Source organism: Carex rostrata, chromosome 10 (assembly GCF_964058835.1).
Source record: "Carex rostrata chromosome 10, lpCarRost1.2, whole genome shotgun sequence".
NCBI classification, from domain to species: Eukaryota; Viridiplantae; Streptophyta; class Magnoliopsida; order Poales; family Cyperaceae; genus Carex; species Carex rostrata.
In genome coordinates this window covers 3008749-3027111 of record NC_135927.1, presented here as the reverse complement: position 1 = coordinate 3027111, position 18363 = coordinate 3008749, and the positions used below count along the sequence as shown (strand labels likewise).

Sequence of the window (18363 nt, the reverse complement as noted above, 5' to 3'; positions counted from 1 at the left end):
TACGGTACAAATATATAGAGAAAACGATTAAAAGGGTATCATTGACACACCTACAAATAATAAATCTCTGTAAAAAAAAAAAATAACTATCCCTGTGAGTAAATTTCTGGCAATTATGTTTGGCCTAATTCCCGTGACACAATTAATATTTTCGTCTTTGACACATCCGTCAACACAATTAATACAGATGTCTATTAGCAAAATTAAGCCAAAAATAATTGTTTATTTCACTTGCTTTGTGTGGAATCGTATTTGTGATTCAAGACTTGTTTGCGTGAGTTAATTTGGAGTATTATTTTGTATTTCAAATTAAGCCAAAAAGATCCAATTATAATCAAAGCAACATTCACCTCAACTAAATTGTATTTAGGGACAACTGTATACACTTATTTGGTCTTATGTTTTTATCTCACGGGGTTATTCCCATTGTATTTTTTATATATTCAATTTATAATTACTAAAACTAGGATGATAAGGTATCGTCAGCCAATTGGAGATTTTGTATTCAATAGGTGAGATGTTCATATGCCTCCCAATCGTGAGTCTTGACCGGATACGGCTGATGCGGGGAGGCGGCTGTGGGCTCAAATAGATACACCGACATATCAACGCTGATGTCGAGATCCGGAGACTCGTGCATAGGCTGGGGGTCCGAAAACCCGTGCTGCTCATGCAGCTCAGGCGGTGGAGGCATGTAGGCAGGACCATGCAAGGATACCAATTAGTATAAAGAGAAGGATATTTTAACTAACTTAGACATAAAATAACTTAATTCAACTAACTTGACATAAAAGAAAGGAATCACATACCGGGGGAAGAAATGGACGTCCGTGCGCGTCACAGTAGGCGTGCCAACCGGTCATGGTAAGTACAAAATGATGATAGTCCCACTCTGGCTGCTCTGCGAGCTCCGGTGACATCTCACTGTTCAGAACAGGTGGCGCTTCAGGCTCGTCCGGTTGTACTATGCGCCAATCAATATCCTCTCCGGCGTCTCATAGGATAGTGATCAGCTTTGTCTCGTGGCCATGGTCCTCAATGCAGGGGGCAACCAAGTTCAACATCGCATGCCCTACCGCTATGTAGCCACGTTTTCCAAGACGAATGATTGAACGCGCGACACCTTTAAGCGCTACCAGCAGCTAAAATATAAAACAAGGTTAGTTAAAAAAAAGATACGAAAAAAGATTCATACTGTTCAAAAATGTGTTCTTCTGGGTGCATTACCTGGCAAGCACCTTTTCGGCCAGTGGGGGTATAACCATCATCGTCGAAGATCATCTGGCGAAGAAACTCACCGTAATGTCCCTTTATATACACCGATGCCATGCCGACCCGCAAGTACCAAGCCTGATATCTCAATAGGGGATCTCCGTGGAATTGCATCGCATCAACCTCCGGCATCTGCCATAAGTTGGCACTCATATTCGCTACCATGCTGTAGCGCTTCAAGTGATACTCCCTCCAATCTCTATCATAGTGATTAGAGTGTCTTATCCTGTAATTAATATGTTAGTTGTAATTTAAAGCCAAAAACTAATGTTCAGTACAAAAATGCTAAAAAGAATATAACTTACCCGTGTAGTCTCAGGATCACAGATCTCGGGACTTCTGGATCTGCGGGGATGAGTGGAGGAAAATCAAACTGACGGAGGACCCGGTCTGGATAGTGGTGCTCCACTATCCAGAAGCACACCAGCGGACCCCTGTAGAGCCACATCTCATGATCATCTGCTAGAATTTGCGGCAGCCTCCCCTCGGTGTATAGCTCATGGTACGGAGTCCAGATCACCTGCGTCTCACCTAGACTCTGAATCTGAGATCAGACCAACCTGATACCTACTGTCTTTCCGTGAGGGTTGTCCTTGTACAAGTGATGTCCATACCATTTTATGCCAAATGCCGGTCGATTTCCACTATCGGGCACTCCCCATGGATTCTCGTTCGGCACAGGTATCCCCACCGGTAGCCGTGACCATGACCAATGCTACAGTAGTAGTATCGGCCCGTAGATTTGCTTAATAAGACAGCAAGTGCATGACCAGGTAGATAATTAAAATAAGACAAAAATAGCATACTGACCTTGCAACCGTGGCACAAGTTGGAATAAAGATGTGCTAGGATAGCCCCTTCCAAGTTGTACCTGCTCGACGGCTGAAGGTCCCGCAGCAGCTCTAGATACATTATCGGGATGATATCACCACTTGAATCAGCAAACATGACAGAACCAAATAGGTCCATCACGAATCCCCGTGTGTATCTGTAATATCGAAATTACAGAGCAACTCATTTTTCTGCATGAAACAGAGTACAAAATAAATGTAATACAAATAGTTTGTATGAGTACCTCTCAATCTCGAGCTGAGTGGAATCCCTACCCAGACCTCTCGCAGCTTCGTCTTGTCCAGACAGTACTTGGACTTCCCCCCATTGCTGCGTATGTTGGGCTCCGCTCCCAACAACTCTGCGAGCATGTAATTAATCGTGATGTCCTCTGGATCTGTGGGGTCAGATATGCCACCAACGGGCACGCCATAGAGCACTGACGTCCTGGAGAGTCACTGTCATCTCTCCAAAAGGTAAGTGAAAAGTATGCGTCTCGGGGCGCCATAGCTCCACTAGTCCTGCAATGAGGGATGCGTTAATGGACTTACTCTCCGACTCTAGAATATCGATCAAATGTTGTACCCCCAAATTTTGCAGATATGGCTCCATCACCGTGTAGTACTGCATGTCATAATGCCAACTTCTGGTAGTTATAATTGCCTCACTCTGCGTTGAAAAAAGTAAACAACATGAAAACTTAAAAATACGAAAACTGAACAAAATTTAAACTTAAAAAAAAAGTAATCAAGTACCTCTTGAGATGCCTCTGAGACTCGGTGCTCATCGTGAGGCATCCGTAATAAAGGACTGAAATGGTCCTTGCTGTCAGTGGGAATGGGCTCATCAACCGGGTCGGCTGCGGGTGGTTTCCTAGGCCGTCCCCTGGCCATCCTATGTTAATAAAAAAAATTAAACATGCTACAATTGGCTAAAATACGCTAAAATACGCTAAAATACGCTTATTGATTGTTAGGTATTCCTGTTGTTTAGAAAAAAAAATTATTTTAGTTTAGACAGGTAGAAAATCACTTGATATAAATATTCTAGACCATTCAAAAGTAGTTATTTTCTACCTCTTTTGATGAGCCCTGAAATAACAGGTTGACCCCAATCTACCGGGCTTCACCAAGTTGATATTGAACTTATCAACTGACATGCATACATGAAATAATTATTGGTAGGTTGTTGAAAGTTGAAACTGCTTATCGAATTTGAACGTCTTTGAAAAGTAACATGAGGTTATAGCAGTATGCAGATTTTGAGTTTGGATTGAGGTTGGTTATAACAGTTACATCTTAAGAAAGAAAGAAACCAGCCTTATTCTTGTCGAGGATGTATACCGGAGCATTGTTTTGTACCTAGCTAAACAGAAGCTGCAGGTATGAATAATCCAGACCAACTAATATTGTACCAAATTACCAATTGAACTGGGATTTCAAAAAGTGTAGTAATAGTCTTATTGAATTGTTTTTTGGATGTATAAGCATATTTGCTTTTGGACGAGAAAACATACAAAAAAAAAAACGACATGTAAAGGGAGAAATTATGCAACTTAAACATGCTGGAGAAGAAAAGTAAAATTTTAATGGAAGGTGTTTCACAAGCTAACCAATATTTCACCTTTACCAATTACCACATACCTATACAGGCACAATGTTTCAATTTCTTTAATCTTATCATAGCATATAAGTGGTTATCGGAGATAACATGAGAAGCAAAGGCAGGATAACAAACAAAGCATCCATCAATTATTTCCTTGCATTTTTACGCTGCTAAAAAACAGCTAGACTGGGGAACTAAAAATCCAAACTACCATTCAATTATATACTATTGAAAACATTGCAAACTTCATGTCAATTGGGCAACAGTTCGATTTCAATTTTAACTCAAAATAACACCAAAACATGCAGTTTGTAATATTAAGAACCAAACGAAATCTAATCGAACCAAACAAAATTTAATCGAACATATGTATAATCAATTCAGCTCCAGCTGACATTATCACATAATCTAATTGAGCCCGTACTTCTAATCATATCAAATTCTATCAATCTAAGCTATGTTGTTTTCTAATCAAAAGCAGCGAGAGAGAGAGCGCATCTGGTACCTGGTCAAGGGCAGAGGTGAAGGGGGAGGTAGCAGCGGAGTGGAGAGAGTGGCGGCGAGGGAGAGGCGTCACTGGCGGTTACGGGCGGAGGGGCGGAGCACGCTCTTCTCCTTTTTTTTTTCTTTTTCTGTTTCCTGTCGGAGAGGCTAAACGCAGGGGAGAAAAGGTCACGGGTTTAAACCCGATTTCAAGCCGTATAAATTCCTTACGGTTTCAACTTTTAATTCCAAACCGTAAATAATATATACGGTTCCACATTTTAATTCCAAATCGTATATATTATTTACGGTTTGGGCAGTTTTAAAATTCTTTCTAACACCTGGTTATTTTTAATAAATTTTTTATTGAAATGGGTATTTTTAAAAAACTCGGGAGGCAGCAGAGCATTGAGAAACAAAGAAATTAATTTATATATGACTATAGCAAGTTATCTGCAGGCTGAAATTAATATTTCTTTCTCCTTTTCTCTTCAATGCATGGTTCTGAAATTCGGAATCGGAATCGCGAACTTGATCATAGTATCGGACCGGATGAATCGGAAGAATCAGATCAAAAACTCGAACTTTTTTTTGACAGAAACTTGTTTTGTACTAAATTTGTGAAATAACCCACTCCAAAACTCATAATAATTATATTTGGAAGGGTAACAATCAAATTAATAGTGTATTACTTATAAAAATAATATTTATCTAATTTAAAAATTAAATAGAATATTCATAAAATAATAAAAAAAGCTTAATAAATTCACAAAAAACAAATAAAATGTTTAATTTTAACTTTTACATTTTCATATTTTATTTTGTATGCATTAGTTTATCTTCATAGAAAATATGTTATTTCATAAACAATTAATATTTATTTTTCTTAAGTAAAAATAAAAAATAACTAAAATCAATTACTATTGTCAACAATTATATGCACCGTTTACTTTATTTAAATAAAATAATAATAAAATAAATCACTGTTTATTTAATAATATAATCAATATTGAATTAAATAGGACAGCATTTATTAATAGCAAATTTGGTATAAACGAAAATTTAGCATTAAGTGCTGAATGTGACATTTTGTGCACCGATTTTTTTTAAAATACCCCAAAAAATAATTATTTTATTAATAATAACCAGGTTTTGGACGGAATTTTAAAAATATCCAGGCCGCAGATTTTTTCTGCGCTCCGGAATTTTTATTCCGGGCCGCAGAAAAAATTTGCGCCCCGAAATTATTTTATTTTTTTTTTTTTTAGAATTTTTTATTCCGAGCGCAGATTTTTTCTGCGGCCCGGATTTTTTTTTTTTTTTTTTTTAAAGTTTGGAGAGAAAAAAATCCATTATGTATATGTATATATGTGTATGTGTATGTGTATGTGTATGTATAAATATACAAATATATGTATATATAAATAGACATATATATATACATATATATGGAGTTAGGCTGGGGTGCTATGGATAGCATAGAGGCCTCTATGCTACGGCTCAATATTCGAGTTTTCAAAATCCAAACGGTCGATCCGAACCATTCATCTTATTCTCCATATTAATATCTGCTTGGAAACCAAATTTTACATTTTTCTGAATTTTTTTACTATTTATTAAGTATTTTACAAAATTGTTGATCCAACGGTGGCTGTACAAAACAGTAAAACCGTTGGATTAGCGATTTTCAAAGTGGCTTAATAAATAGTAAAAAAATTCATAAAATTATAAAATTTGGTCTCCAAGCAGATATTAATATGGAGAATAAGATGAACGGTTCGGATCGACCGTTTGGATTTTGAAAACTCGAATATTGAGCCGTAGCACGGGAGGTCACTATGCTATCCATAGCACCCCAGCCTAACTCTATGGATATGTATATAATATTTATGTATATGTATATAATATTTATGTTTATATATATGTATACACATATATACATATATTATATACACATATATACATATACATATATTATACACATATTATATTATATATACATACACATATATTATTAAAAAAAATCAGATCATGGATATTTTCTTTCTCCAAACTCTAAAAATATTATATACATATACATATACATATAAATAAACATAAATATAATATACATATACATAAATATTATATACATATATATGTATATATATATGTATATGAGTTAGGCTGGGTGCTATGGATAGCATAGTGGCCTCCCGTGCTACGGCTCAATATTCGAGTTTTCAAAATCCAAACGGTCGATCCGAACCGTTCATCTTATTCTCCATATTAATATTTGCTTGGAGACAAAATTTTATAATTTTCTGAATTTTTTACTATTTATTAAGCCTCTTTGAAAATCGTTAATCCAACGGTTTTACTGTTTTGTGCAGCCACCGTTGGATCAACAATTTTGTAAAATACTTAATAAATAGTAAAAAAAAATAGAAAAATATAAAATTTGGTCTCCAAGCAGATATTAATATGGAGAATAAGATGAACGGTTCAGATCGACCGTTTGGATTTTGAAAACTCAAATATTGAGCCGTAGCACGGGAGGCCACTATGCTATCCATAGCACCCCAGCCTAACTCTATGTATATTTATATATACATATATTTGTATATTGAGTTAGGCTGGGTGCTATGGATAGCATAGTGACCTCTATGCTACGGCTCAATATTCGAGTTTTCAAAATCCAAACGGTCGATCCGAACCGTTCATCTTATTCTCCATATTAATATCTGCTTGGAGACAAAATTTTATAATTTTCTGAATTTGTTTACTATTTATTAAGTCACTTTGAAAATCGCTAATCCAACGGTTTTACTGTTTTGTGCAGCCACCGTTGGATCAACAATTTTGTAAAATACTTAATAAATAGTAAAAAAATTCATAAAAATGTAAACTTTGGTCTCCAAGCAGATATTAATATGGAGAATAAGATGAACGGTTCGGATCGACCGTTTGGATTTTGAAAACTCGAATATTGAGCCGTAGCATAGAGGTCACTATGCTATCCATAGCACCCCAGCCTAACTCTTGTATATTTATGTATACATACATATACATATACATATTTGTATATTTATATATACATACATATACATATACATATACATATACATAGACATAGAGTACGGCTAACGCGCTTCCTCTAGCATATGGGCCGAAATGCTTCCGGTGGAAATTTGAAATTTCAAAATCCAAAAAGTCGATCTGAACCGTTCATCTCCTTCTCCATATTAATATCTGCTTGGAGACCAAATTTTACATTTTTCTGAAATTTTTTACTATTTATTAAGCCACTTTGAAAATCGCTGATCCAATGGTTTTACTGTTTTGTTAAGCCACCGTTGGATCAGCGATTTTCAAAGTGGCTTAATAAATAGTAAAAAATTTCAGAAAAATGTAAAATTTGGTCTCCAAGCAGATATTAATATGGAGAAGGAGATGAACGGTTCAGATCGACTTTTTGGATTTTGAAATTTCAAATTTTCACCGGAAGCATTTCGGCCCATATGCTAGAGGAAGCGCGTTAGCCGTACTCCATAGACATATACATATACATATGCATAGACATACACATACACATACACATACACATACACATACACATACACATACACATACACATACATATACATACAGATACATATGCATATACATATACATATACATATATATACATATACATAATGGATTTTTTTTCTCTCCAAACTCTAAAAAAAAAAAAAAAAAAAAAAAAAAAATCCGGGCCGCAGAAAAAATCTGCGCTCGGAATAAAAAATTCTAAAAAATAAAAAAAAATTTCAGGGTGCAAATTTTTTCTGCGGCCCGGAATAAAAATTCCGGAGCGCAGAAAAAATCTGCGGCCTGGGTATTTTTAAAATTCCGTCCAAAACCTGGTTATTATTAATAAAATAATTATTTTTTGGGGTATTTTTAAAAAAATCGGTTTTGTGCACCCGTATTCTGCTCCTCCATATTTTATAAACGATTTGGACTTGGTCTACCGTAAACCATGTCATGTCTTTAAACAAAGCTGTACACCATACATACACCAAGTCTATTCACTATTTTATAAGAATTTAACCTCCTCCTCCTCCTCCGCTCTGAGTCGTGATTTCCCCTAATCATTTCTCCTGTGGTTGCTTAAAAATCCAAAATTGGTCGGATTGAATACCGAAACAATGTAATTTTGCTCTAGAAAGAAGAGAATTGAGGAAAATTCGGTCAATTGTTTCAATTTAGCCTCAATTTAATCGAATTTCTGTATATAATTTATATAGCCGAGTTAATTTGGGAAAAATCGGATCGTCTCCGGCCAATTCCAGCCTGACTTGGCCGATTTTCCAAACCATGCTTAACGCGTGCTTCAAATGCAATGATCCCAAAACTCGTTGACAAAAGTGGTGCTATATATGCATTAAATTTGTAAATTTTAATTTTTTCTAGACAAAAAAGTTTATGTGTACGTACATTATATTTAAGATTAATTGAATTAGTTTATCATTAAGTAGATGCCGAGAGAAGTGGTGAAGCCGATGGAAAACAAAATATTTAATACTCATTCCTAGGGGTGCACAAAAAATTCGTAGTTCGTAATTCGATCCGAGTTTGATTCGAAAAAGTTCGAAAAAAATTCGATTCGAAATAGATTCGATTTGAAATTAATTCAAACCAGTTCGATTCGAAATTAATTCAATTTCAAATTCGAATAGAATCGCGAATTTATTTGGTTCGAAATTCCGAGTGTAACCTGGACCGTCCAATTAATATCTGACGAACAACATTGCGTGTCTCTCCTCTCACGCTCTCTCTTATGAAAATTATTAATTTATTTGGTTCAAACTTCGAAGTCTCCGCGTGTCATTAACGCCAGAGCAAAAAAAAAAAAAAAATAAAAAATAAATCTCCGCGTGTAACCTAAAGTCCTAAACCTAGCCGACTAAAAAAAAGTCTCCACTGTCTCCTTCGCTCTTTCTCTCCTCTCCTTCTACTAAATTTTTTCTCTTCAGATTTTAACAAACCAATAGAAGGAGAGGTGTCAAAGGATGTTCAAACTTCAGATTTTACCAAGCTCAAATGCTCAAGCTCAAGCTAGATTTTGTTGATTTCATTTGGATTTCTGAATTACGAACTGACTTTTTAGATTTCTTTTGGATTTTCTGATTTTCTGAATTATGCTCAAGCTCAAGCTCAATTACGAACTAATTTCGAATCAAATCGAACTGGTTCGAATTATACCGAACCAAATTCGAACTGGCTTTTTAGGTTTGAAATCTATTTCAATTTCGAATTGGATTTGGTTAGAAATTATTTCGAATTCGAATTCGAACTAGAGCAGATTCGATTTGATTCGGTTCGTTTGCAGCCCTACTCATTCCGGTGCAAGATACCCATCTCAAAAAGTAGTTGAGAATACAAAATTATTAATTGACATTAATTCTTCATGGATTGAATAAATGCGGACCACGTGCCCTGCGATTACTCTGTAGCATTTCCGTTGAACAGAAGTGGCAGTCATATAATATGATATCTGTATTCTGTAGCGTTGTTCACTACTACAGAAATAATCTCTTTAACCCGTAGCATTTGCATTAACAGATCAATAGGTTCCTTTGTATATATGAAATTGATTTGGTAATACATTTTTCTATAATTATTTTCAATTGGTGATCCAAAATATCACTACTACTGAAAAGGACAATATACAGGGGCGGATCCACTGTAGCACAGGGGGGTCAGCTGCCCCCCGCTGGATTTTCAAAAATAGTGCTAAAAATATGCTTTTTGGACCTCTGCCCCTCCCTGAAATTCAAATTGCCCCCCCTGTAGTCCATTCTGGAATTCTAATAGACGGAACGTAGCCCATATAAACTCTGAGCCAAACAAATTAGCAGAGTCCAAATAGGCGCTGATCCCAAATAGCGAAAATTAGTTGAACCAAAATTTTTTTATTTTTTTTATTTTTTTTTTGAATTCAAAGGTAGAGGCTGCCAAGTTGAACCAAAATGTTGATTATTTCAAATTCCCTATAAATGTTGAATTGTTGATTTTTTTCAAGTAATTTAGGATTTTTATTATATTGATTGGTATTTTTTTTTGTTATGTTGAATTGTACCCGATAAGCTATTGGGTTTGAACCCGATAAGCTATTTGCATCCGATTATTGCCTCGCCCTGACAAAAATCCTGCGTCTGCCCCTGACAATATATATACACGGTTGAAAATCTAACTTTTAGATGAACCATTCAGTAATGCAACTGAAGATAACAAATTGACTATTATTAACCAATCATATGAACAAGTATTACAAATAAAATCGTTGCTTTAGAACACCCTAGCCGGCGATAAGCTACTTCATATGTTATTTTGGAACTATTGACCCTGTAACCTCTAGGTCCCACAAATGCGTTGCATATATATATTCCTGTTGGAAAAATATAAAAAATAATCCACACATGTATAATGGATGATGTCTTTAGGTGGTATGTCACTTTCCCATGTCTTAATTATTCATGTGTTTATTTTTTTTGAAAGGTTTGATAATGACGGCCAAGTTTTATGTATTAAATTATGTCTTTAGGTGGTAGGCACGCACTTACAGTTGACACATATTTTATTGAAGTATGAATATTTATGTCATGTTCTCATCTTTGAAGTGAGGTGTTGTCTTCTAGAGATACATCAAACAGTACCAATAAAATAGTCACCCATCTACATTGGTTTTGTTATATTAATATGACATGGCACCCTCATTTGACGAACAAGCCAATAAAGATTTAAAATTGTCGAGTGAAGCCATGAATTGCTTTTCATCAACCAGTAATTTAGCTAAATTCAATCTTGATAATTGATTTTATAATGGTACTTCCCTACAGTGTGCTTTTGCTTATAGTAATTATGACTAAGAATTGTGCTTCTTAATTAGGCCCAGAAGAAGCAAAGCTTCGGCCCAACAATTAATTGAATTTTGGTTTCCTGAACTATACCCATTTGAACCAAGTTAACCCTTCATTTTCTAAGTATGGTAGTAATTATCACAAATTAGAAACATCACAAGTGGTGAAAAACTAGAAACTCACATAGTAACTAGTTGCCAGGCGAGAACCATAAATATAAACCAATTGCCAGCTTCCAACTACTCATTTGTCTTTAATTCATTAATCAAACTCAATGCCAAAAATCTCGTGGTCTCCAGCATTATTTTAATTTGTTTGATTTAGTCGAGGTCAGATCGCCAATCTGTACCCAGCTCCTCATGTGTACTAAACCATGCACAATAGGAAATTAACTAGTTGTTGAATGGGGAAACAATCATGTGGATTGCCCACTTGCCCCTATTGCAAAAATATATTAAATTTATCCATACATGCATGTATATCATGCATGATGCCTATAGCTGGTATGTGATCCATTTCCCATTTGAGTTGTGACTATTTTTATCGTGTACTTATCTTTGAAGTGAAGTATTGTCTTCTACATATGTCAAGATGTAGTTATACTTCGCTCATCAAATTAATTTATGCTTTTGGTCAATATAAACCAAAATACTTGTATTGGCAGAGCAGATCTTAATTTTTATTCGCCATTATTTATCAGAACATTAACTAGAAGATTAAATATCAAAATATATATGGATGTCAAGATGTGTTTGTCCAAATTCTATAATTTAGATAATTATGCCAACTAGAATTACTCTTCAAATAATAAAATCAATCTTAATTAGGCCCAGAGGAGCAATGGGCCGGTTTGGGCCCAACAAGTAATGGAATTTTTTATTCCTGCACTATATCCATTTGATGAAAATAAAACGCACAGAGCAGCTAGCCAGCTATCCATGCGCGAACCATGGTATTTACTCATTTGTCTTTAATTCATTAGTCAAACTCAACAGCACATCTCGAGGTCGATCTCCTCCATTTGTTTAATTTGTTTGATTGATGAGTCGAGTTCAGATCGCATCTGTACCCAGCAGCTCATGTTCTACGTACTAAGCGACAATATATGGTAAATTATTAACTAAGAGAGTTGCTCGATGGAGAAATAATATAGCCGGCTCCTTACGATTAAGCTACTTTATAAGTTACTAGTATCGTGTCCGTGCGTTGCAACGGAGACATATTATAAGATTGAATAGAATATGAGGAGACTTTTTGTTTGACATTCACAAAAAATAAAAAAAAATATTTAAATGAAAATAAAAGACAAATAAAAAAAAATTCAAATAATAAATAACAATAAAGAAAACAACAACAAATGAAAAAAAAAAGATCAAATATAACATGAAAAAAATTATTGAAGTATCATTGCGATTTAATATCTAATTGTCTCTACAAACCAAATAAGTCATTAAATGATTTAGAGGAGAAATGATATGTAAAGAAACAAAATTGAAAAAGATATAATTAAATGATTCAAATAAGGATTCTGTACATATATATTTTCGATGGAAATTATTTTAACAATGGAATTTTCTCGATATATAATTTCTCTACACGAAAGTTCTAGATATTATTCATTTTCTCCCTAAATCTGAAAGATTTGATTGTTTCCATCAGCACAAGATCTGTTATTCATCTATTTGCCAAGATACAGTAGCTCTAAATCCGAAAACATATGATTGTTTCCATTTTCATTGTCGAAACTATAGAATAAGAGGAGAAATAAAACAGAGGAAATGGTGAAATAAGGAAATAATTTAATTACAACAATCGAAGATAGCTGTAAGGAGAAATAAGAAAACGAATCGCAAGGAATTTATTCAATTTTAATATGATAAACTATGTAGCAGTCTGTGTGGCGAGTATGTTTTTAACTAAATTTAGACTTTTACACATCAAATAGATGTATTTAATTAAAAGAAGACATATTATGTGATTGGAGGGTTGATATTTAATTTGAAAATTTATCTTTCAATATCAGTCGTTGGCGGATCAGGACAATTACGTGCATAATATAAGAATGGAGATATTTGAGCCATTCACTTTATAATGATCCCACAAATACGTTGTAATCCTGTTAGAAAAATAAGCATCATGGAAAGGAATGAATCTACACTGGTTACACTTTTCCTTTGTTTGGTGTCCAGTGTTTTTCTTAAATTCATTTTTTTCTGTTAAAGGGTAGCGTGCCGACTGATAGTTCACTGTATATCAGGACTAGGACGTCCTATCTTAAACAAGTATGCAATCGTGTTTTTTTTTTTTTTTTTTTTTTTTGAGAGCATCTACATTCCTGAAACTCTTGGAGTTTCTAAATAACTGTTAACTAATTTTTAGAAATTTTGTCTCTGAAAGTTTTTAAACCCCCACATCCCTGAAACTAAAATTAGAGTTTCTTAATTGCCACATAAGCAAATAAATTACTAGAGAAAAAAATTTCAGCGAATTATTTGGCCACGTCATAGTTTATAAACGGTTTCTTATTAAGAAACTTTGGAGCAAAGTTGCTAAATAAGAAACCCATCTGCATCCCTGAAACTGGTTTAGAAACTGCCACATCAGATTAGAAACTCCAAGAGTTTCAGGGATGTAGATGCTCTGAATTAAGGAGAGCCTACGGGAAAGTTTGAAAAAAAATAAAATAAAATAATAATCTACACGTGTATCATGCATGATGGTTTTAGAATTTTAAATTTTCAAAAAGTTGATCTAATCCGTTAGATGTGATTTATATATATATATATAGAGAGAGAGTGGCTAAGCTCAAATCGTTTGTTCCTGGGCTCAGGAACAAACGATTGGGTTCTCCAATTTCTGAAGTTCAAACGGCCGATCCAAACCATTAGATGTTTAATCTATATTAAAATGTTCTTGGAGACAAAATTTTATATTTTTTGGAATTTTTTTACTATTTATTAAAAGGGTTTGAAAGTCGCTGTTTTTTTATGGTGCAGAATTTTAATATAAACAGCAACTTTCAAACCCTCTTAATAAATAGTAAAAAAATTCCAAAAAATATGAAATTTTGTTTCCAAGCACATTTTAATATAGATTAAACATCTAACGGTTTGGATCGGCCGTTTGAACTTCAGAAATTGGAGAACCCAATCGTTTGTTCCTGAGCCCAGGAACAAACGATTTGAGTTTAGCCATTCTCTCTCTCTCTCTCTCTCTCTCTCTCTATATATATATATATATATATATATATATATAGATGTTGACTACTTTACTTCCATAAGCATATGAAGGCATATACTTATAAGTCATTTTTGCATTTTTAATGTCCAAATGGTCGATCGGAAGCAGTCAACGTGTTCTCCATACTAGAATGTGCTTGGAGATCAAATTTTATATTATTTGGAATATTTTTAGTATTTTTTTAAGAATTTTCAAAATAGGGGTAAAAATATGAAAACTGTTTTGACAATGTAAAAATAGTAAAAAAAATTCAAAAAAATATAAAATTTGGTCTCCAAACACATATTAATATGGAGACCATCTTGAGTGCTTCAGATCAACCATATGGACATTGAAAATGCAAAAATGATTTATAAGCATATGCTCTCATAAATAAAATAGCCAACCTCCATATATATATATATATGAGGAGGGATCCACTTACAACATTTATAAGTTACAACATCTTACAACAATTAGGTTTTGTGATTTTAAAAGTCCAAACTGTCGATCCAAACCGTTCAACATGATATCTATATAAAAATATGCTTGGAGATAAAATTTTATATTTTTTTGAATTTTTTTACTATTTATTAAGTATTTTACAAAACTGATCTTTTTCAGTGGTCCAAAATTGTCTAAAAACAACATTTTTTGTAAAATACTTAATAAATAGTAAAAAAATTTAAAAAATTGTAAAATTTTATGTCCAAGCATATTTTAATATAGATATCATGTTGAATGGTTTGGATCGACTATATGGACTTTTAAAATTGCAAAACCGAATTGTTGTAAGATGTTGTTACTTATAAATGTTGTAAGTGGATCCCTCCTCTCTCTATATATATACATACATATATATATACACACACACATATATATATACACATATACATATATATACATATATATACATATACATATACATATATGAGGAGGGATCAAGTTACCACAACCATTTTCTACATTTTCAAAGTCCAAATCGTCGATCCAAACTGTTAGATGTGATCTCTACAATAAAATGTGCTTGGACACCAAATTTTACATTTTTTTGAAATTTTTTTACTATTTATTAAGATGGGTAAAAAAATTAGTCAAATTCAGACCATTGCATTTTGTACCCATCTTAATAAATAGTAAAAAAATTCCAAAAAATATAAAATTTGGTCTCCAAGCATATTTTATTGTAGAGATCACATCTAACGGTTTGGATCAACGATTTGGACTTTGAAAATATAAAAAATGGTTGTGGTAACTTGTTGTAACTCAAAAATTGTTGTAACTTGATCTCTTCTCTACATATATATACATATACATATAGAGATGGGCTACGGTGAGTTGTGAAGTAAAGCGACTATTTTACTTCACACTCATATTTTGCAATTTGAAAATCCAAATGACCGATCCGAACCGCTCAACATGATCTCCATATTGAAATGTGCTTGGAGACCAAATTTTATATTTTTTAGAATTTTTTTTACTATTTATTAAGCAATTTTGAAAATCGCTGATCGGAGGGTCCAGAAATTTTTACTGTTTTACTGTTCACAGCAAAACAGCAGTTTTGAAAATTGCTTAATAAATAGTAAAAAAAATTCCAAAAAATGTAAAATTTGGTCTCCAAGCACATTTCAATATGGAGATCATGTTGAGCGGTTCGAATCGGTCGTTTGGATTTTCAAATTGCAAAATATGAGTGTGAAGTAGAAACGTGTATTACTTCGCAACTCACCGTAACTCATCTCTATACATATATATATCTCTCTCTCTATATATATATAGATTAGATAAGACGCAAGAGAACGAAATATAGATTACAAAGACTTTGCAACATAATTATTAGTTCTCGGCCCAACTAGTATTTTTCCCTTTCTTTGCAACAAAATATACCTTTGGCTTTGCAACATAATTACAAACTGGTCCCTTCTCTGATCTAGACTGATGGCAACAACGCAAAATTAATTGACATAGTGATTTGTCTACATGTGATGTACAAATAATATACTAATTAATTAAAAAGGAGAATTAATTAATTGGATTAATAATTTGAATGATTAAATGAATTACTTAGGCCAATTATTTTCTAAACACAGTTCTAGAACCGTTACAATTAATGGACACTTTCACACACACAAACAATGCTGTCCTACAAGGTGCGATGCGTTTGTGCATAGTTGCAGACCCGTACATCGCACAAATGGTGTCACTTAATTTGATACTTCTCATATCGAAACAATAATAATGTTAGAAGAAAGGGAGGCCAATTATCAACATCTACCTCCAAGATTGAGATTGGTTGAAGTTCTGGGTCCGAAACGCAAAATAATAAATTCTGACGAGCGGGCGTTTCTTACTGTACTAAATTAAAAAGAATAAATTAATTTAATTGGGACTGACGACATTAGGTGTTGGCAATTTTCTTGGGCCAAATGGTGTTTAATGGATCATGCTAGGAAATTAAAAATGAAGTTTTTACTAACAAATTTAGTTGGTGTTGCTTAATCATCACATGGTTGCAATAATTCAATTTCTTGGGCCTAATGGGCTTTTTCCAGGGCGCAATATTCATTTAAATTAAAAACCAGGTTCTTGCATATTGTCTTATTTATTCATAATGCTCACATTACCAAATAATAAAAAAAATATACTGATTCGAGATAGCAACTCCACCATTTAAATGTAGGTTATATTGCTATACAATTAGTTGCTGCAACCTGCAAGGAGATATCTATAACGATGCGTAATGAAGTAATTTACTGACAAATTACTCCTATGAATTTTTATTCTCTCCCTTTGTTTTATTAATTCATAATACAATTACAAAGTATTTTCGTATATATCTTTTCAAGAAATCATACCTTCATATATATATAAATCTGATTGCTAATCTATCCTGTCTTAAATGCATATTTCCTAACATATACATATTTTCTTAATCTAAGATTGCCTAAATATTACATTGAAAGTAAACAAATCTTATGCAATCTTTTGCCTTGGTTGCTATACTTACTCTAATTTTCTGTAACTCACGTAAACGTGTCATGGTATATATTCCGACATTTACTTCATGAGAAAATTAAATGTCTTTTATAATTGTAATATATATTTTTTTATGAACCGAAATGCACCATTTCTAAATTTTTATTTGGTATATAATATTTGTCATATATTAATCAAGGAAAAGTGTCAGGCTCACTCATGCTGGTCGTTTAGTTCTTATTCGGTCGGTTTTGCAAGCTATGCCTATTTATTATATGGCTACGTGCCGTATTCCCAAATCAGTTTTACATGAAATTACATCTATTATTAGAAGACTTTTTGGGAGGGAGAGGGGGGTGTCCGATGGGCATCGGACCAAATCCGGTTCGATGGGAGGTTTAAACCGTCAGATCTGCTTTAGGATTCGTGTGTACGGATTTTAAAGCAGACGCGAAATTGCGGGTGCGAATCCTAAAGCAGATCTGAGGGTTTAAACCCCCCATCGAACCGGATTTGGTCCGATGTCCATCGGAAACCCCCCTCTCCCGAGTGAGGGGAGGGGGGGGGGGAACATCTACCGAGGAGTGATTTATGACATAGCAAGAGAGATTATAAATGTATGGGCTTTTGGAGAAGCCTGATGAGTCTTTGTACAACCTTCGAACCTTGTGTTAGATGGAATATAGGCAGCGGGGACTCATGTGAGGTTTTTGCTCAACCTTGGTTTCCTTGTGCATTGGAGGTTAAACCAACAGATGAGAATCAGTAAATCAGAGGTGTCTTCTTGTAATATATTTACTAGATGATCAACATGTTAAATGGGATGTTAATAGACTTATTGATCTATTTGGTTATGGTAAATGTATGGAGATCATAGCTAATATTGCTCCTCCTATTACTACTTCAGCTGGGGATAAATTAATATGGGTACAGGTGCATACTCGGTTAAAGAAGGGTACCAGCTTTTAAGAGATCCTCAACTACACTAGGAATTGGAAATAAAGACATGGGAGACGTGTTAATGCATCCCTTTGAAAGTAGATCAGTTTGAACGGCTGAAATTCATTGATAAAAAAAAGCGATTAAG

At 33.9% G+C, this 18363-nt stretch overlaps 1 protein-coding gene across 1 annotated transcript; it reads right to left on the bottom strand.

The window, feature by feature from the left end:
- Positions 1–858: 858 nt before the first annotated feature.
- Positions 859–2015, bottom strand: LOC144560822 (serine/threonine-protein phosphatase 7 long form homolog). The gene is made up of 3 exons (XM_078310061.1): positions 1578–2015; positions 1228–1498; positions 859–1142 (listed from the first exon to the last, which is right to left on the bottom strand). The coding sequence occupies exons 1-3, from the start codon at positions 1718–1720 to the stop codon at positions 996–998; spliced, it is 561 nt and encodes a 186-aa protein (XP_078166187.1). The 5' UTR covers positions 1721–2015; the 3' UTR covers positions 859–995.
- Positions 2016–18363: the final 16348 nt, after the last annotated feature.